Source organism: Carya illinoinensis, chromosome 4 (assembly GCF_018687715.1).
Source record: "Carya illinoinensis cultivar Pawnee chromosome 4, C.illinoinensisPawnee_v1, whole genome shotgun sequence".
NCBI classification, from domain to species: domain Eukaryota; kingdom Viridiplantae; phylum Streptophyta; class Magnoliopsida; order Fagales; family Juglandaceae; genus Carya; species Carya illinoinensis.
In genome coordinates this window covers 31,585,675-31,607,035 of record NC_056755.1, presented here as the reverse complement: position 1 = coordinate 31,607,035, position 21,361 = coordinate 31,585,675, and the positions used below count along the sequence as shown (strand labels likewise).

The 21,361-nt window shown below is 33.6% G+C and overlaps 1 protein-coding gene and 1 pseudogene across 6 annotated transcripts; both read left to right on the top strand.

Annotated features, from left to right (window-relative positions):
* Positions 1–213: 213 nt before the first annotated feature.
* Positions 214–6,276, top strand: LOC122307880 (mechanosensitive ion channel protein 10). Of its 6 annotated transcripts, none has more exons than XR_006241846.1 (7): positions 214–2,012; positions 2,108–2,231; positions 2,626–2,919; positions 3,001–3,203; positions 4,073–4,370; positions 5,842–5,971; positions 6,129–6,276. XR_006241846.1 is itself a non-coding variant. In XM_043120998.1 (6 exons), the coding sequence occupies exons 1-5, from the start codon at positions 526–528 to the stop codon at positions 4,341–4,343; spliced, it is 2,379 nt and encodes a 792-aa protein (XP_042976932.1). In that variant the 5' UTR covers positions 214–525; the 3' UTR covers positions 4,344–4,370; positions 5,842–6,188. The 6 variants fall into 6 exon arrangements, 4 of the variants coding, with proteins under 4 accessions (XP_042976932.1, XP_042976931.1, XP_042976933.1 ...); XR_006241845.1 differs by having other exon boundaries at positions 6,095–6,239; XM_043120998.1 differs by having other exon boundaries at positions 5,842–6,188.
* LOC122306414 lies at positions 6,125–6,719 on the top strand (annotated as a pseudogene).
* The last annotated feature ends 14,642 nt before the right edge of the window (positions 6,720–21,361 follow it).

The following is a 21,361-nucleotide window of genomic DNA, read 5'->3' as shown; positions in this document are numbered from 1 at the left end:
TATTTTATAAATGTGAATAGGTACTGTAGCAAATTGTATGTTAGAAATAAAATACATAATCATTGGATTGGATGGCTATTTTGAACTATTTTTTTTTTTTATTTTTTAAATTTTACAAAAATTTGAAGTTTACATAATACATTGAGAGTGCTCCATCTGTGTATATGGACCCGTATCTCTAGCATTTTCGTCTTATAAAAATTCAAATAAACACGGCTTCTTTCTGGAACCAACGCTTTGCTGACACTGCTGAGTGTGCTTACCATGTTTGTCTCTTTACTCATCGATAATCGCGCAGTATGTCTTGTAGAATGGTTTGCTCCTTTTTTGTACCCTAATTCTCCTGTTAGCCAAACGGCCCATTATTATGCTCTTGTCCTGGATTCGAACCCCTTCTTCGTCGTCTTGTTTCTGTTCCATTAACGGGAAAATTTCTTTTAGTTTCTGGGAAAAGGTCTGGAAAGTTGAAGCCTGAGTGATGGTAATTCCAAAACTTTGTGCCTAGTGCCAGGGAAAGGTATCGACATGGAAGGAGGGAAAGGCGTTGCAGAGAAGAAAGGATCAAACGAAGTCGTAGTGAAGATTCTGGGTAGCGACGAAGCTTTTGTCGCAAACAAAGAAAGCAGAGATTCTCAAGGTCCTGCAATTGTCGAAAGCAGTTCTTACTCTTTTTCAAATAATTCCCAACTCGGGTCTTCGCCGAAGTGGGTTAGAGATTCAAATCTTGAGCTAACAGGGCTCGAAGAACTCAAAACCAGAGCTCAGATGTCCGCATTTGCAAGTTCGTCTTCTCCTAGCCCAAGTCCGAATCTCAATAAGCCTCCAAAGATCCCATCGGAGGCCTTAACTCAAAGGAAATCGCTCGCGCGGTCGGCGTTCTCCAAGCCCAAGTCGAGATTGGTGGAACCAGCGTATGCTGGAGATACCTATTTGGCTGCGAGGAAGGCGGATGCAAGCTCTTCCAATCGGAACTCGCCGAATGTCGTGTCCCCAATTCATAAAGTCAGTGTTACTACTCCACGGGATAACTTGAAATCATCACCGGTCACACCTAAAACTCCGTTGATCGGATCTCCAGGAGCGAAGGAGGAAGATGATGAGGAAGTGTACAAGTCGGCCAATCTCAAAGTGGGCGAGAAAAACGGTAAGAAGCTGAAAATGACGGTTTTGGTTGAGTGGGTGGCATTTGTGTGTATCATGGGGTTTTTGATTGCTAGCTTAACTGTTCATAGATTGCAAAACCGGGCGCTTTGGGGTCTGGAACTGTGGAAATGGGGTGTGCTATTCTTGGTAGTCTTCTGTGGTGGATTGTTGACTGGATGGCTCATTAATGTTTTGGTTTTCTTGATTGAAAAGAACTTCTTGTTTAAAAAGAAGGTTTTGTATTTTGTGTACGGATTGAAGAGGAATGTTCAGGTTTTTATTTGGTTGAGTTTGGTTCTACTTGCATGGGTTTCGCTGTTCAGGGGGGTAAAGAGATCCAAAGAAACTTCTCGGGCTCTGAATTATATTACAAGGGCTCTTGCTGCTTGCCTCATTGGTGCAGGTATATGGCTTGTGAAGAATCTGTTGGTGAAGTTACTGGCTATTTCTTTTCAAAGCACAAGATTCTTTGACCGGATTCAAGAATCGATATTTCATCAATATGTTCTTAGGACCCTTTCGGGGCCTCCGTTGATGGAGATGGCAGAAAGAGTTGGGCGCTCATCAAGCACCGGGCATTTGAGTTTCCGGAATTTGAAGAAAGAAAAGGATGAGGGAAAAGAAGGGGGGAAAGAAGAGGTGATTGATGTAGACAAGCTAAAAAAAATGAAGCAAGATAAAGTTTCTGCTTGGACTATGAAAGGGTTGATTAATGTCATACGGACTTCTGGACTGTCGACTATCTCAAACACACTTGAAAGTCTTGATGATGATGAGTGTGAGCAGAAAGATGAGGAAATTACAAGCGAGTGGGAAGCAAAGGCTGCTGCTTATCGGATTTTCAATAATGTGGCAAAGCTTGGAAGCAAGTGAGAATATCATCTTTTGAAGGCTCCTACAATTTTCCAGTGTATTGTTTTTTCTGATTGTCTCCTTATTTTCACTTTCAAAACTACTACTACAGGTACATTGATGAGGAGGACCTCTTGCGATTCATGAAAATGGAGGAGGTGGATAATGTGCTTCCACTCATCCAAGGAGCAGCAGAAACTGGAAAGATCAAAAGAAAATATTTAAAGAACTGGTTGGTAAGATCAACGCCACTTTGTTTTCTTTATCCCCCCCTTTGGGTACTTCCTAATAATGTTTCAGATTGTGAATTTCTTCTCGTACATGTCATGATGATTATTTGCATGCCAACATTATTTCTATACAAATGGAAATTCAGAATGATTTTGAATATGCCAAACAGTCTTATTATGTAGCTCCTCAATGCAAACGTAAGTGTTCTTTGTCCATCAAGTTCTCAGATACTTATGGTTGTAACTCTCAGAACCTACCCTTCTACATGACTCGCACTACTTATGTCTTAAAGCTTGTATAAGTCAATTTTTTTAAAATTCCATTACACAGTAATCGAAATGAAACTCTTGTGGGGAGAATTTCAAATCTTGGCTCTTATTATATCATTCTTGTTTGCAGATGAATGTTTACAAAGAGCGCAAATCATTGGCACATTCCTTGAATGACACTAAAACTGCCATAGATGAGCTGAACAAACTTGTTTCAGTGATTGTGGTTGTTGTGACCCTTATTGTATGGTTGCTTTTGATGGGATTTTTAACAACTCAAGTACTTCTCCTCATATCATCTCAACTTCTACTTGTTGCATTTATGTTTGGTAACACTGCCAAGACTGTGTTTGAAGCCATCATATTTGTATTTGTTATGCACCCCTTTGATGTAGGGGACCGTTGTGTTGTTGATGGAGTACAGGTAACTCCCTAATCCTGGGAACAAATTACATTCTGTTAGATCTTTGTAAGTCACTTTACATGACACATCTATACCTCACAGATGGTTGTTGAAGAGATGAACATTTTGACAACAGTCTTCTTGAGATATGACAATGAGAAAATATTCTATCCAAATCCAGTTCTGGCTACCAAACCCATCAGCAACTTTTACAGGAGCCCAGAAATGAGTGATTCTGTTGAATTTGCTATTGATGTTTCTACTTCAGTTCAGGTTATTGGAGCCCTAAAAGAAAGAATAAAAGCGTATGTTACTCCAATTATATTTAAGTATGCTGCATTACCATAATTGATTCTTCTATATATGGATTAGTAGAAGTCGGCAACTCATATGTTTGAATTGAGATTGCAGATTAGATATTTCTCTTCAATTATCAAGCATAGTTATCAGAACTTTTCTTGGTTTAATCAATCAGTTGAACCAGGTTTAAATTATAATTAATCAAAACTTTTTTTACTTGTAATAAATATTAAAAAACAAAAAAAGCAAAAAACAAAAAATAAGTTGAAGCCCCTTAAGCTTACAAATATTTATTGATAAAAAAAAAAAAAATACCACTATAGATATATGTGCGTGTGTATTGGTATCTTCACAATGCAAAAACACCATACTGCTGAATGGAACTCTGAAGGTCAGATGGATTCCTTAAAATTCCACCATTTTTTAACAGTTTCATCCTAGTTGATTTCGTGGATGGTAATATTCAATTGCAGTCCGATTTAGAGTTGGTTGCTTGGTTTTCTCAATCCAGTCAGTGGTAACATTGGTATTAAAGCATGCATAGGTGGGTACTCTTGGGTCTGCAATCTCCGAAAATTGGTTACTTTTGGCTGCAACTAATTTTTTTTTAATTGTTTCTTCTCGTTTTACCGTCTATGTATTGCATTTCTTTTTTATTTTTCGAGGGGGTGCTCATCTTGATGTTTCTGATGTATTCAAACAACAGTTAAATCTGAAAGCAGAGATGGATACATCATACCAAACATTACAATGTAGTATTGGTTTTCTGATACATATAGTACAACTCGATATCTGTCATGTTCCCTTTGCTTCCATTTTTTGGGATTATAAAATACCTCCTTGAATAGAGATGGATTTGTTTGAAAAAAATTAGGTACTTGGAGAGTAAACCTCAACTCTGGCGTGCTGGCCACAATCTGGTGGTTAAGGAGATTGAGGAGGTAAACAAGATGAAAATGGCTCTCTACATTACGCACACCATAAACTTTCAGAACTATGGTGATAGGAATAGCCGGAGATCTGAACTTGTCTTAGAGCTGAAGAAATTTTTTGAAGACCTTGGTATTAAATATCATTTGCTGCCTCAAGAAGTACATCTCAGATATGTTGGGTCAGCGGCCCCAGCATTTCAACCTGTGCGGTGACCTCTCTTCAATATTCCTCTGCTGCAAGTACGTCTGTTCTTCTCTGATTTTATCAACTTTATGCGCATGATTGCTTGCATAAGAGTTTCAAAAACTTGTCAATCTCTACGTTGATGATGATGCATTGCCAATAACATGAACTGACGACTTATTTTGTAAGACCTTTGTGGTAGGTTTAACATTTCTCAACCTGAAAGGTTTACCGATCAAAAAAAAAAAAAAACATTTCTCAACCTGAAAGGTAGATTAATCATTCTTCGGATGAGTTTACTTGTAAGTTTGTAACTTCGAATGTGGAGGATGCCTAGAGTTTCATTGGTTTTTACTTACTGCAAAGAGCACCATTTTTGACAATTTATCTTGAGTAAGATTGATGATTTAATGTTGCATCTCAGTTCTTATTTCTCGTATTTTATTTTATATTTTTTCTCAACAATTTCTGTGCCATATGAATTCTGGAATCCTTGCAAACGCAGCATGTTTTTAACCTGTTTAAATCTTGGACCCGTTAGTGTAATGTGTTCTCATCACACAGACTGGTTAAATTATTGGCTTTTCATAATAGGAATGTGGTCCATAGAAATTGTTTGTACTCAAGGGTATGAATTTTAGACCTAGAAGGTGCATACCTAGTATTGAGAAACAAGTTTAAAAAATCACATGAAATGGAAAAAATAAAAAAATAAAAAATAGTCCTTAGTATTAAGAAACATGCACAGGCCGTGTGGGATGAGGTGCTTAGTAGAGTAGAGTTGGGTTGGGCCATGCCAGGGACCATGGTAACAGTCTTGGCCTGCTGGCCCAACATAGGAGGTCTGTCCCAGATATCAGCGATTTGGAGAATGATCCCACTATGCATCATGTGGTGCTTATGGCAGGAGCGGAACGCTAGAACATTTGAAGACAAGAAGTGACTGCTGGAGGAGTTGTTGGCTTTATTTTTTAGTACAATTTGTAATTGGGCCATAGTTGTTGATTTCAATATAATGGTCCTTCATGATTTTCTTGTCTCTCTTGTGACTGCTTAAAAGGGTCGTTTCTTGTATATACTGGGCTAGGCCTATTCTTTGAGTAATAAAGTTTTATTTACCTATCAAAAAAAGTATTAAGAAACAAGTAAAACATGATGTATAGGGCTGAGAGTCGGAAGGTCCGGATCGGATAAACCGACCAGACCGGTACTGTTTGGACCGGATCGAATTGTAACCGGTCCGGTCCAGTCCAATTTCTAAGGGACCCGAATAGAAAATTAAAAAAAATATATTTATATATATTATTTATATAATAGTTGTATATAATTAATTATATAATTATATATGATATAAAAAAATATTAATAGTAGACTAGTTATACTTATACTAATATCTCTATAATAATAAGCGTCTATCCCGCTGCTACAGGAATGAGCAGTAAATTCACACTTGATTTTTTCTATTTATTGCATAGTTACTTTTTTCTTATTGAACCTCTCTCTTTCTCTCTCTCTCTCTCTCTGAAGCTCACGAACCCAGCTCTCTGCCAAAGCCTCAAGATCCACTCCACCCCATCGAAAAGTCCGAACTTTTTACTACCCAGAAGATTACTCACCTACAAAAGCCATGACGATCGATCAGGATCTGCGATACCCGGTATTCATTTCTCACGTTTTCTCGCTCACCGCTTTTTTCATTCCTCCAAAATTAAACTTTTTGGTACCCGAAACGGTCTATTTCTAGTTCCGACTCTACCATGGAATTTGCTAACTTTTTCAGCTCTAACGACCCCTTCGACTTTACGTTTCACAAGCACTAGGAGGCCACCAAAATGCCCACAAAAGAGAGAGGACCTAGCAAAAAGAGGACAAAAGATAGCAGCACACATATTGGCCTCTGCAGAAGCTTTTGGGCACTCCCTCCGCCAGCACCGGCACCGACACTACCCAAGCATGGCTTCTTTTCCTCTTCATGGTGCTAATTACAATAACAGATCGCTCGGAGTTCAGGCGCATTCTATGATCCAAAAGCCTTCTCATAAATCATCTTCGGTTGGGTTCTGGGAACCTCAGGGCTGGTCAAGACCCCTCATTGACCAACAACCAGTAGTTGGAAATTTTCACACAGCAGTAGGATCGCTTTCGCAAGGCAGCGTTGGTAGATTTGGATTGCTAAGAACGATGAATGGTTCTCCAGCCCGTGATAATGAATTTAGTGGATTTTGGTCTGCAAATAGTGTTGCTCTTTACAGGACTAATCAAGAAGAGATGAAGAAGCTTGACTTATCTCTCAAGCTTTAAGAGCTGCATGCTTCTGTCTTTCTTTTTTCTATTTTTACGAAAATTAATGTTGTATATTCAAAGTTGCCTTGCTTAATGGGAAAAGAAACTTATTTAAGAAGAAATTTTAAATTTTTTGAAATGAAAATTTGAGAAAAAACTTGAGATTTTTTAAAATGAAAATTAATAAATTAAAATATGTATTTATTTTTATAAAATTTTTGACAATAAAAATTTTTTAATTTTTAAAACTTTTATTTTAATCGTAAAAGTTAACAAGACCTAAACAGTAGTGTGTAGAGACGTGCAAGGCTTTGATTTCAACTGACGGTGGTGCGGGGATCGATGAATTTGCTTTAGTAATGTGACAGGGACGTATGGCATCATAAAATTGACCCCATCAATAACAAAGTGATATATCTTGTGTGAATGGAAGATTTATTAATCATTTCTCAGTACTTTTTTTTTTTTTTTAATATCAATCGACTCAAATGGGTTCAAGTTCTTGCCTCATGACATTAAACAACAAAAAAATGGAAATCTCAAAAATTATATCTGCCACAATGAAAATGCAAAACATGCTTTCCATAAATGTTATGCATGCGCCCCCACCGCATGCAATACTGTACCAGCACAAATGTCCATGCATGCAACAGCACAAGGATAGCAAATAAATATTTTATAGCCAATTACATGCATGTCACATCAGCATTCCCTTCGATATAATATAAAACAAATATCTCCAAGATTTGTACAATATGGTTTTGGGTTAACTATTGATTAATGGACACATATGAAATATTATCACTCCACGTATGAGACAGAGAGAGGGATCGAGATCAATTGCCTTGGAGGAGAAATTAAAAAATTTGTAAGGACTTGAAATTATTGAAGTTAAATAATTACATGATCTAATTAAAAATTGATAGATGGAAGAAAATCATGTCTATCATTGTCCACGATCAACGACTTTATATATACATATATTATTGATGTCCACTCCTTTCACTTTATCACCCAATTATTATCATGGAAGCTTGCAAATAATTACCGCACATGGGTTTGATCATCCGGTAATTTCGATGTACATTTTTTACTTGTTTCAACTTTTTGTTTATGAAAGCATGACATAAGAGTGACTTCATTTATGAATTAATATTGTAATGAATGAAATCGTAATTCGTAAAAGGATGACGGATTTTTTATTTTATTTTTTACATTTTTAGATAATTTAATTAAGATATCTTATTCCCTGAAAGCCGGAGAAAACATTATTATTGTTAGAGAACAGATCTGTGAAATATTTTAAAGAGCAAGAGAGAGTTATTTTTACTTTGAGTTAGAATTTTGGATGATAATTTAATGGAGAGACATTTATAAAAAAAAAGTAATGACATTCTTGACTCATGACATTCTTTTCAACACTTACCTGCACAAGTAAAATTAAATCTATTTCATATATTTAAATAAAGAGTCTTTATATAAAACTTCTTTATCTCAATCAATTATAACAATATTAATAATAAAAAAATTGCATGTGTATTGTCATCTTCCACTAAATTTTATCTTTTGTAACAAAAAAATGGTGTCAAGTAATTGGGCAGATATCATACAAGTATGACTAAAGGTATACGGTAATAGATTATAACTTTCGATATATTAAAACTTAATTCAATAATTTATTTCAAGAAGTCGTTGTCTAATGTCAACAACCAAGTTAATTTATATTATATAGATGTATTACAGTAGTGTGTAGAGACGTGCAGGGCCTTGATTTCAACTGGCGATGGTGCGGGGATCGATGAATTTGCTTTAGTAACTTGACAGGGACGTATGGCATCATAGAATTGACCCCATCAATAACAAAGTGATATATCTTGTGTGAATGGAAGATTTATTAATGATTTCTCAGTACTTTTTTTTTTTTTTTAATGTCGATCGACTCAAATGGGTTCAAGTTCTTGCCCTCATGACATTAAACAACAAAAAAATAGAAATCTCTAAAATTATGTCTGCCACAATGAAAATGCAAAACATGCTTTCCATAAATCTTATGCATGCGCCCCCACCGCATGCAATCTGTACCAGTACAAACGTCCATGCATGCAACAGCACAAGGATAGCAAATAAATATTTTATAGCCAATAATTATTGAGCCAATTGCATGCATGTCACATCAGCATTTCCTTCAATACAATATAAAACAAATATCTCCAAGATTCGTACAATATGGTTTTGGGTTAACTATTGATTAGTGGACACATGAAATATTATCACTCCACGTATGAGACAAAGGGAGAGGGATCGAGATCAATTGCCTTGGAGGAGAAATTAAAAAATTTGTAAGGACTTGAAATTATTGAAGTTAAATAATTACATGATCTAATTAAAAATTGATAAATGGAAGAAAATCATGTCTATCATTGTCCACGATCAACGACTTTATATACACATATATTATTGATGTCCACTCCTTTTACTTTATCACCCAATTATTGTCATGGAAGCTTGCAAATAATTACCGCACATGGGTTTGATCATCCGGTAATTTCGATTTACATTTTTTACTTGTTTCAACTTTTTGTTTATGAAAGCATGACATAAGAGTGACTCCATCTATGAATTAATATTGTAATGCATGAAATCGTAATTCGTAAAAGGATGACAGATTTTTTATTTTATTTTTTACATTTTTAGATAATTTAATTAAGATATCTTATTCCCTGAAAGCCGGAGAAAACATTATTACTGTTAGAGAACAGATCTGTGAAATATTTTAAAGAGCAAGAGAGAGTTATTTTTACTTTGAGTTAGAATTTTGGATGATAATTTAATGGAGAGACATTTATAAAAAAAGGTAATGACATTCTTGACTCATGACATTCTTTTCAACACTTACCTGCACAAGTAAAATTAAATCTATGTCATAGATTTAAATAAAGAGTCTTTATATAAAACTTATTTATCTCAATCAATTATAACAATATTAATAATAAAAAAACTGCATGTGTATTGTCATCTTTCACTAAATTTGCTTTAGTAACGTGACAGGGACTTATGACATCATAGAATTGACCCCATCAATAACAAAGTGATATATCTTGTGTGAATGGAAGATTTATTAATGATTTCTCAGTACTTTTTTTTTTTTTTTTTTTAATGTCGATCGACTCAAATGGGTTGAAGTTCTTGCCCTCATGACATTAAACAACAAAAAAATGGAAATCTCAAAAATTATGTCAGCCACAATGAAAATGCAAAACATGCTTTCCATAAATCGTATGCATGCGCCCCCACCGCATGCAATACTGTACCAGCACAAACGTCCATGCATGCAATAGCACAAGGATAGCAAATAAATATTTTATAGCCAATAATTATCGAGCCAATTGCATGCATGTGACATCAGCATTCCCTTCGATATAATATAAAACAAATATCTCCAAGATTCGTACAATGTGATTTTGGGTTAACTATTGATTAGTGGACACATATGAAATATTATCACTCCACGTATGAGACAGAGGGAGAGGGATCGAGATCAATTGCCTTGGAGGAGAAATTAAAAAATTTGTAAGGACTTGAAAGTATTGAAGTTAAATAATTACATGATCTAATTAAAAATTGATAGATGGAAGAAAATTATGTCTATCATTGTCCACGATCAACGACTTTATATACACATATATTATTGATGTCCACTCCTTTCACTTTATCACCCAATTATTGTCATGGAAGCTTGAAAATAATTACCGCACATGGGTTTGATCATCCGGTAATTTCGATGTACATTTTTTACTTGTTTCAACTTTTTGTTTATGAAAGCATGACATAAGATTGACTTCATCTATGAATTAATATTGTAATGCATGAAATCGTAATTCGTAAAAGGATGACGGATTTTTTATTTTATTTTTTACATTTTTAGATAATTTAATTAAGATATCTTATTCCCTGAAAGCCGGAGAAAACATAATTACTGTTAGAGAACATATCTGTGAAATATTTTAAAGAGCAATAGAGAGTTATTTTTACTTTGAGTTAGAATTTTGGATGATAATTTAATGGAGAGACATTTATAAAAAAAAGTAATGACATTCTTGACTCATGACATTCTTTTCAACACTTACCTGCACAAGTAAAATTAAATCTATGTCATAGATTTAAATAAAGAGTCTTTATATAAAACTTCTTTATCTCAATCAATTATAACAATATTAATAATAAAAATACTGCATGTGTATTGTCATCTTCTACTAAATTTTATCTTCTCTAATAAAAACAATGGTATCAAGTAATTGGGCAGACATCATACAAGTATGACTAAAGGTATACAGTAATAGATTATAACTTTTGATATATTAAAACTTAATTCAATAATTTAAAATGCATGGGTGTGTGCCAGCTATTGATGCTTTTTGTCATCAAATAAAATAAAATAAGTGAGAAGATACGATTAGACTCGGCAATCGAACAAAGAATCATCACATGGCATCAACTCCAGAATAGTTTCATTGTCACGTAGTTTGAAATTTAATCATACAAGTATGACTAAAGGTATACAATAATAGATTATAACTTTTGATATATTAAAACTTAATTCAATAGTTTATTTCAAGAAGTCGTTGTCTAATGTCAACAACTAAGTTAATTTATATTATATAGATGTGTATATATATATATATAGAGATATAATATAAGGCAAATCCAACGAATGGATCAAGAAGATTGAACTCAATCAGACAGATAAGATATCACACAGATCTCGAGCACAGACATATCAATAATGCAAAAGTGAAAGTCTCGGAAGATTTTAGAGGAAAAACGTGGAAACTATGGAGACTGACATCGAGATGTGTACTGATTTGTATCTATGTCATAGATTTAAATAAAGAGTCTTTATATAAAACTTCTTTATCTCAATCAATTATAACAATATTAATAATAAAAACAATGCATGTGTATTGCCATCTTCCACTAAATTTTATCTTCTCTAATAAAAACAATGGTATCAAGTAATTGGGCAAACATCATACAAATATGACTAAAGGTATACAGTAATAGATTATAACTTTCGATATATTAAAACTTGATATATTAAAACTTAATTCAATAATTTAAAATGCATGGGTGTGTGCCAGCTATTGATGCTCTCTATCATCAAATAAAATAAAATAAATGAGAAGATGCGATTAGACTCGGCAATCGAAGAAAGCATCTTCACATGGCATCAACTCCAGAATAGTTTCATCGTCACGTGGTTTGAAATTTGAAAATTCTAGCTAACCACCAAAATAAACCGGTAAGCAGCCCCCTTCAAATTCAATTCTCACCCTCTACTTTATCTCTACAAATCTCTCAAAATACAGAAGAAAGCAGCACATGTCTAAAGTGGGACCCGCTCCATAATTTTAAAACACAAAAAAAAAAATTTAAAAGATAAGGTTGCATTCTGTTTTCTGGACAGGATAAGGTTGTTGAGTCTGTGAATCTGTCGTACATTAGCGATGATATTTTTAGATTATTTATTTCTGCCACTTGGGACAATAATTGAACTCAATCAGACAGACAAGATATCACACAGATCTCGAGCACAGGTATATCAATAATGCAAAAGTGGAAGTCTCGGAAGATTTTAGAGGAAAGACGTGGGAACTGTAGAGGGTGACATTGAGATGTGTACTGGTTTGTATCTGTCTAGCTCACTCTAGATAGACAAGGCGATAGGACGTCTGGATAATTGAGGACAACAGACACCTTAAAACGGTCTTTATGGCTCATTTGTGTTCACTTCTAACTTGGTCTCGTATAGCTGATTCGGTTTTTGTTTTAGAAGGTACGTATTTCCTTAGTTTTATTTCTTTCTTCATGGTAAGGAAAATCTACCTACACATAATCTGCCTGTGTATATATATATAATACAATTAAAACTTACAATGCCTTTTGTGTCTGAACATGAATTGTTCTCATCAAGAGATCTAAATATATAAAAGACTCTCTATTGTTCATTTCAAAACCTGTAAGTGCCTTTATATATATATATATATTATATCTATTTTTGCTTGTTCCTACTTATAAGTTTTTTGTGGGTACTTGCTTTGAATAACAAATTAATTATGAGAAATATTTTATTCAAGAATTTTGATATGTGATATCGATCTATGCTTTTTATAAGTTCCATTTTCATGGTATTTTTTCATTCCATGTGTTATTTTCTTATCTTCATTTCCTTATTGATCTAAAGTATAAATAATTTGGTTGTATGTATTTTTCAACATATGAATCAACGAAATTATTTATAGCATTTAAAATGTATCATGGAGGTATGTATTTCGCATTAAGCAATTGTTATTTATTCATTTAGTTTTGGTTGTGTGGAACAGTATCCAACTTTTGGAAGAATCATTTGGTTCGTTAACATAATGAGAAGTGGTAAGATTGTGTTAATAAATTATGTAGCATTTGTTTTGAAATAGTAATATTAATTTTGTAAAAGTTAAGTTTAGAGACTATTTTTTGAAGATCATAGAAAACAACGAGTAGAGAATATTCCGTATAAAGATTTACTAGAAGAGAAAAAGGAAGAACTCTGTAGAAAACAAAGAGAAAGATATGCTAAAAAAAAGGCATCTAGCAGCAATTCCTTCCAATTAAAAGATTCAACTTCATTTGATGGTGATCAACTGACTATATCAATTGATGAACATTCAAATGATGATGTCCAACATATAAACATCATTCAAGACTTTACTGTTCTACAAAAGGTGTCAAAGAGACAACGGATTTTCCATGCTGATGTTGACATTAGTGAATTGATTTCATCTCATGAAGTATGTGTTCCTCTTGGTGTAAATGTCTGTGTGGTTGATTCAGAGGCAACTTCATCATTAAACGATGTGACAGATCGTTCTAATTGTCCGAATGATTCTATGGATTTTCTGACACATAAATCAGGAAATACATACATAGATGAAACAACCGTCTCTAATCAGTTTCTGATTCAACAGGTTTTCCTGAAATTATTTTGTCATCTTTCGTATTCAAACATCCTTCTATTCTTTTTCATTGAAATTTGGGAACATTCTATTCAAATAGGCTCCATGTGTTGTTCGGGAACAGTCAAGTTTTGAAACAAGTATACTGCCACCTTGTAGGGGTAAGAAACCAGTATAATTATATTATTCATTCTTCTGATTCCATTGTCAACTCTTGCCACTATTCCAGTAGTGTCCTTGGTCAAATCATTCAAAGAACAATCGATGAATTTACACCTATTGTCTTATATTCAATTTTGAACTCAATAGGTGAGGGGCATCGCCGCTCTGCTGGACTTAGGCAATTATTACAAATCGTGCCATCTGAAGCATATTCTTTGCCATATGTGCCTTATTGCAGACATTGTAAAGCAAAGCGATTCTATCATGAAACGAACGGATTTTGTTGTGCTGATGGGACAATTTCTTTAGCCACAAATGCTGTCCCTAATCAACTTTATAATCTTTTCACGTCTAACACAGATGAATCTGTGCATTTTAAGACCTATGTTCGGACTTATAATAACAAGTTCGCATTTACATCTTTTGGAGTTAAATTCGATAAAGATCTTTGCAGACGGAATATAGGAGTTTATACCTTTCGAACTCAGGGACAGATCTATCACTATATCGATGATTTAATTCCTTTAAATGGTCGTCCTTCTTATCTTCAATTGTATTTCTATGATACGGAGCATGAATTAGAAAATCGCATTTCTGATTCAGACAGAATGAATCCATCAATTATAGCTGAACTCATCGATATTCTTCGCATCAATCCATATTCTGTGTTCTTCCGGTCTCTTGATGATTTGTCAAATTTGGAAAATCAAGTAATCCATATAAGATCAGATGTTGGTCTAGATCAACGTGTATTCAATGCCCCGACATCTTCACAAGTTGCAGCAATATAGGTTGAAAATGAAGATGCAGATCAGCTAAGAGGACGAGACATTTGTGTCTTTAGTCATTCTGGTGGAAGTCATATAGTTCAATATTATTTTGGCTGCTATGATCCACTTCAGTATCCGTTGTTATTTCCTCTTGGCGATACTGGTTGGTACCAAGGCATTCAAAGGGTCAATAGAGGAAGCACATTAACAAGTAACGAAACAACCCGATCAATAGATCCTCACCAATCAATGTCAGCAGAAGAATTACTTAGAAGAGAATAGCGAGGTTATAATGTAATCTTAATCTTCTCATTTTGTACTTAGTTTATAGACATCCAATTTCGTAATATTTCATTCCTCTACAACTTTTGCAGCATTAAACAGAAAAATGAAGGATCCAATTGTTTTGTGTCGTGAATATTATTGCTACAAGTTACAAATCAGAAAAAATGTCAGATCAATTTTGTTATTGTCTGGTCGCCTATTGCAACAATTTGTTGTCGATATGTATGTTAAGATCGAGACGTCAAGATTAGATTATTTCCGTAGCAAACAACAATATATTCGATCTGAGTTATATCAAGGTATTGTTGATACCATTACACTTGGAGAAACTGATGCTTCTAATGTTGGAAAACGGATTATTCTGCCTTCGTCATTTATTGGGGGTCCAAGAGATATGCGAAAAAGATATATGGAGGCAATGGCTTTAGTTCAGCGTTATGATAAACCAGACATTTTTTTGACAATGACGTGCAATCCAAACTGGCAAGAAATTTCAAATGAATTGCGCCTGCATGAGGAGAGTCAAAATCGGCCTGATTTGGTTGCTCGGGTCTTTCGTGCAAAATTAGAAGAATTAAAGGATCGATTATTCAAGCAGCATATATTTGGAAAAGTCTCGGCATATGTTTATGTTATTGAGCACCAAAAAAGAGGGCTTCCACATGCGCATTTTTTAATTATATTACAGAGGGATTGGAAACTCTATACACCTGAATCTTTTGATGAGATTGTATCAGCAGAAATACCTGATAAAAATACAAATTTGCACTTGCATAATGCTGTTATCAAGCATATGATGCATGGACCATGTGGAGTGTTGAATCCAACAAATGTTTGCATGAAAAAAAAATGGTTGTTGCAAAAGCCAATATCCAAAAAGTTTTGCATCAGGTACGACTGTTGGAAATGATTGCTTCCCAATATATAAGCGTTCTAACAATGAAATAATTGTCAAACTGAGAGGCCATAATTTGGATAACCGTTGGGTCGTTCCATATAATCCATATTTGCTTGCAACATTTGACTGTCACATTAATGTCGAGATTTGTTTTACGATAAAAGCAGTCAAATATCTTTATAAGTACATTTACAAAGGGCATGATCGTGTTGCTTTCAATTTGGTTTCCGAACAAACCAATCAACAAATTGATGAAATCCAACAATTCCAATCGGCCCGATGGATTGCTCCACCTGAAGCTATGTGGAGAATATACGGCTTCATTATTAATGAAATGTACCCGTCAGTATCTAGCTTACATTTACATCTTGAGGATCAACACCAAGTAACTTTTCGAGCGAATGAAGACTTAATCAATGTTCTCAACTCTGATCGGTCTGCAAAATCAATGTTAACAGAATTCTTTGCATTAAACCGAGTGGATGAAAATGCCAGGACATTGTTGTACAAAGAATTTCCAGAATTTTATGTTTGGAGCCAACAATACAAAGAGTGGACTCGTCGGAAAAAAAAAAAAAAAAAAAAACGGTTATAGGTCGAATTGTTACAGCAAATCCATTTGAATGTGAGAAGTATTATCTGCGAATATTGCTAAATCATATAAGAGGACCTTTATCATTTGAAGATCTTAGGACAGTTGATGGTGTCGTGGCTCCAACATTTCGTGAGGCAGCAACTATGCATGGTTTGCTACAAAGAGACAGTAGTTTAGAAGATTGTTTACATGAAGCATCTCTATATCAAATGCCGTCCAGTTTGAGACGACTATTTGCAACTATTTTGGTTTATTGTAATCCAACCAATCCGAGAGAGCTTTGGGAATGTTTTGAGCAAGATATGTCAGTTGATTTTAGTTCGATTGAAGATTCTATATTGAATATAAGAATGCAAATTTTGCGCTCAATCTCTTTTACACTTGAATCGATGGGGAAAAATATTAATTCGTTCCATCTTCTTGATGATGACATTTGTTTTGGTGAAGACCAACTTGAATCTAAGGAAATCGATGATGAATTAGCTGTTGAAATTTTAGAAGAAGATATTGCTGCATCAGAAGCCCTTAATAGTAAATAACGACATGTTTATAATTCAGTTTTGGGAAAGGTTTTTTCTAATGAAGCTACTACATTCTTTATTGATGGCCCTGCTGGGACGGGGAAGACATTCCTGTACAAGGCACTTCTTGCCGCAGTAAGATCAAGAAAATTAGTCGCACTTGCAATTGTTTCATCTGGTGTTGCTGCATCTATCCTTCCTGGAGGTCGAACAGCACACTCGCGCTTTAAGATTCCACTGGATACTGATGAACATAGCATGTGTTGTGTCAGTAAACAAAGTGCCATCGCAAAGTTACTACGTGTGGCAAGGTTAATTATATGGGATGAGGCCCCTATGTCAAGAAAACAACATATTGAAGCATTAGATAAAATGCTACGAGACATTAATGATTCAGAGTTAACATTCGGTGGAAAAGTTGTCGTTTTTGGTGGAGATTTTCGTCAGGTTTTACCTGTGGTTCGTAAAGGAACAAGACAAGAACATGTTGACGCCAGTTTGGTTTCTTCTTACTTGTGGCCTACATTGATCAAGTTTCATTTGACTGAAAATATGCGAGCAAGATTGGATCCAGTCTTTTCAGAATATGTGTTAGAATTGGGCAACAGAATGCCACCAATCACAGTTGATGAAACTATAAAAATTCCTGATGGCATGCTTGTTCCGTACGAAGATGACTGTACTTCTTTGGATCATTTAATAGATGCTGTTTTCCATGATATTCGTGAATATTCAATAAATATTTCAGCTATGATGAATCGGGCCATATTAACACCAAAGAACAGTTATGTTGATGAAATAAATGCATTACTAATTCATAGATTTCCTGGTGAGCTTAAGCGATATTATAACTTTGATGAAGCAATAGATACATCTGAATAGTCAATTATGGAAGATTTTTTAAATACTCTTAACCCCAAATGGACTTCCTCCTCATGAATTGTTATTGAAGATAAACTGTCCTATCATGCTGCTTAGAAACATTAATCTTTCAAAAGGACTATGCAACGGGATACGTCTAATTTGTCGGGCTTTTGATCGAAGTGTCATTGATGCAAAAATCGCAGTTGGGCACCACATCGGAAAAAGGGTCTTTATTCCAAGGATCCCATTTTTACCAAATGTTGATGAAGATAGTGGCTTCTCATTCAAACGAACTCAGTTTCCTATCAGATTAAGTTTTGCAATAACTATAAATAAGTCACAAGGGCAAACATTGGATTTTGTTGGAATATATTTACCTCAACCTGTTTTCTCACATGGTCAATTATATGTGGCTTTATCAAGGGCAAAGACTGCATCTACAGTAAGGATTTTAATACGGCCAGTGTCAACTGAACGATCAGAAAAGAACTGCACAAAGAATATTGTCTATACGAAATTATTAAGATTTGCATCTTCGACTGTATAATTTCAGTTTAATTACTTCAACAACATTGTGCACTTAATAGAATTTTCTTTTCTGTATATTTAGTATTGTGTTTTTTAATTTATTATACTCTTAAATTTTCTTTGCAATTTTTTTTTTTAATTTAGTATTGCGTTTACTATACTTACACATTTAATATCTTTGTATGTGAACAGCTTTAAAGATGCGGACGGTTTATACATCGATAAAAGATATCACTCCAAATACAAGAGACTGGAAAATCAAAATGATTGTGGCAGAAAAGTCACCCAAACGAACAGGCCAACGCTCACCAGTGAAGTACCAAAGCCTAACATTGATTGATCTAGAGGTATAGAATTTATTTCTATCTATTGTCTTATATTTGTGTTAGTGGATTAAAAACTGGTAAATAATTTTGTTATTTTTACATTCTATCTATTAAGTTTTGTTTTTATTTTTTTATTTTTTTACTACTAATTTATTGGGTCTTTTGATGTTTGACTTTTTAAATCTTTGGCTTCCTTATATAAATGTTGATGTTGTTCTATTAATTTAGTTATCTTCCTGTAACACATTTAAAAAAGAAAATTTGACACATAACTTAAAACAATTTAAAATCAAAGAAAATCATTATACTCAATTATTTATTACAATTTTTTGTTTTTGTAAATTATTTGTTACAATTTTTTATATTATACAGGGAAATCAGCTGCAAGCTACGATATTTGATAAGGATATTGACTCGCGACAAGATACTTTGCACATTTTCCAGTCATATTACATCAGTAATGCATATGTGAAGCCATTGGATCCGAAGTATAGAATTGAAACACATGAATATCAATGGATATTGAATGCTAAAACGATAATTGAAGTTCTAAAGGATGAAGGACAATTGGAGCCACCAAAGTACCAACTCATTCCATTCAATAAATTAGATGCTTACAAGAATTCAATTGCAGAAATAGGTAATTCACTCTTTATTTTAAAATATTTAATTATCGATATACTAAAAATAGAAATCTTATTTGTCAGACATTTTAGCTGTTGCAATCCAAATCAGGCCATGTAGAGAGATAACTTTAGCGCATGGACCAACAACTATTCAAGAGATATATGTTATCGATCAAGGGTAAAAATATTTTTTGAATAGTTCACTCTTTTTTAATTATGTTTCAATTTTTATTTCTTGCATATTCTGCTAATTCTTTTTTTTTATTCCAATTTTGTAGCTTAAACCCCATATGTTTAACTATGTGGGGTCGATTCGTGCAAGATGAATGCAAAATAATTTCGAAAATAATTGAGACAAAGCCAGTTATACTTGGAACAAAAATAAGAGTTCGTTCTTATAATGGTATTTTTAATAATTAACAATCTTATATTTTCTTTTCCATTGTATATGCTTGTATTAATTATATTGCCTATTTCTAATGAAGGATTATCTCTATCATCACGTCCGAAAAGTAAATTTATGATCAATCCTGTTATTCCTGAGGCAACTTCATTGCAAGAGTGGTAATCATTACAAATAACTCATTATTTTTTTCATACAATTTGAATATTGAAATTTTCATATTTTTATCTCTTATGTTGTATTTGTTTTTATGAATTTTAAGCGCGGCGATTAATGATTTATTACTCAAGAGTATTATTGCAAAAAACTTGACATATCCATCAGCATCTCTATCTTCTGTTGGCATTCGGGAAATAATCAAGAATTGTGATGTTCCTGAATTCATCAAAAGTTTGCAACCCATGGCGGTAAAATCCTATTCTTATTAACAAATTCAAATATTTATACAATCAATTCTTCTAAAAAATTGTCTCTAATGTGATGCAGAAAATAAAATTTTGGATAAAGGTGAAGATAATTGTGGTTGATTTGCACCAGATATTTTTTTACATGTCATGTATTGGCTGTAATAAAGGAACTGGATATGATTACAATGATACATTCCTTTGTTACCACTGCAAACACCAAAGCATTTCCCAACCACGGTATGTATCTTTCAAATCTTTTGTTTGATAATTTATGTAATAGATTTAATGTATAGTTTTTATTAATTCTAACTTAAAATGATATTTCCAACAAATTTATAGCTGTCGAGCATATGTTGAACTCGACGATGGTACAGGAAGACTATCTGCTGTTATGTTTGGTGAAATTGTAGAAGAAGCATTCGGTTGTTCGGCAGTTGAATTTATGAATCATACTGGAGATGTACGTCTTCTTATTTTCCATTCACTTTATTGTTGCGAGTAGAAAAGCCTATCTCAAAATTTTTAACATATTTAATACATTATCTATAAATACATTGAGGTTTATATTAAAAAAACTTTTAAAAGTAAATTAGAACAAAAATCGTTGAAATTGATTATTATATACTTCTCTATTATGTCAATTTTATTTTTATTTATAACATGCATAGTAATTTAATTAAAAACATTGCATTCAAAAATTAATTTAGAACACAAATTTTCAGCATATAAGGTATTTAAATTTTTATTAATTATGCAATTATAATTAAAAATTTCCTTTGCAGGAACATTTGTCATATATAGAAAATCTTGTAGCACAAGTTTCACAGAAAGATTGGAAGATTGAACTTTTAGTAGACCTCGATCGACTCAACCAAAAGCAATACAAGAATTTTAATGTCGTCTCTATTGATGCTGTATAAGATGACACAAAATGATGGATCAGAGTAAAAAACATCAAAGGACTCATATTTTGAACCGATGTTTTTGTTGGTCTCATATTAAACTTATCACATGTGTTGCACTAAGTTATGTTTTGAACTGATGTTTTTGTTAGGCTTGTATTAAACTTATGACATGAAACTTTGCTAAAACTATCGATGTTATAAATATCTGTAGCTGTCAGGCGCCACACTTATGATACTACATCATTCTTCTGTAACTGTTAGGCGCTGCAGAACTTTAATACCAAAACCTTTATGTTGTATTGTAATGAATATATATATATATATATATTATCATTTTGTGTTGATTTAGCAGTGAAGGTTATACATCAGACTTTCGACTACATTAATTTTACAATCTGGCGTATCACATTAAACTACATTAATTTATAGATTTATTTTTATATAATGTCTTTATGACTAAAATATTTTCCTTAATATACATA

What these genes read in the sequence shown, in the direction of transcription:
- LOC122307880 (XM_043120998.1), top strand. Translation starts at nt 526, where the DNA reads ATGGAAGGAGGGAAAGGCGTTGCAGAGAAGAAAGGATCAAACGAAGTC. An exon ending in AATATTTAAAGAACTGGTTG is followed by an intron (nt 2,232 to 2,625) that starts GTAAGATCAACG and finishes TCTTGTTTGCAG; the next exon opens with ATGAATGTTTACAAAGAGCG. An exon ending in CTAAAAGAAAGAATAAAAGC is followed by an intron (nt 3,204 to 4,072) that starts GTATGTTACTCC and finishes GAAAAAAATTAG; the next exon opens with GTACTTGGAGAGTAAACCTC.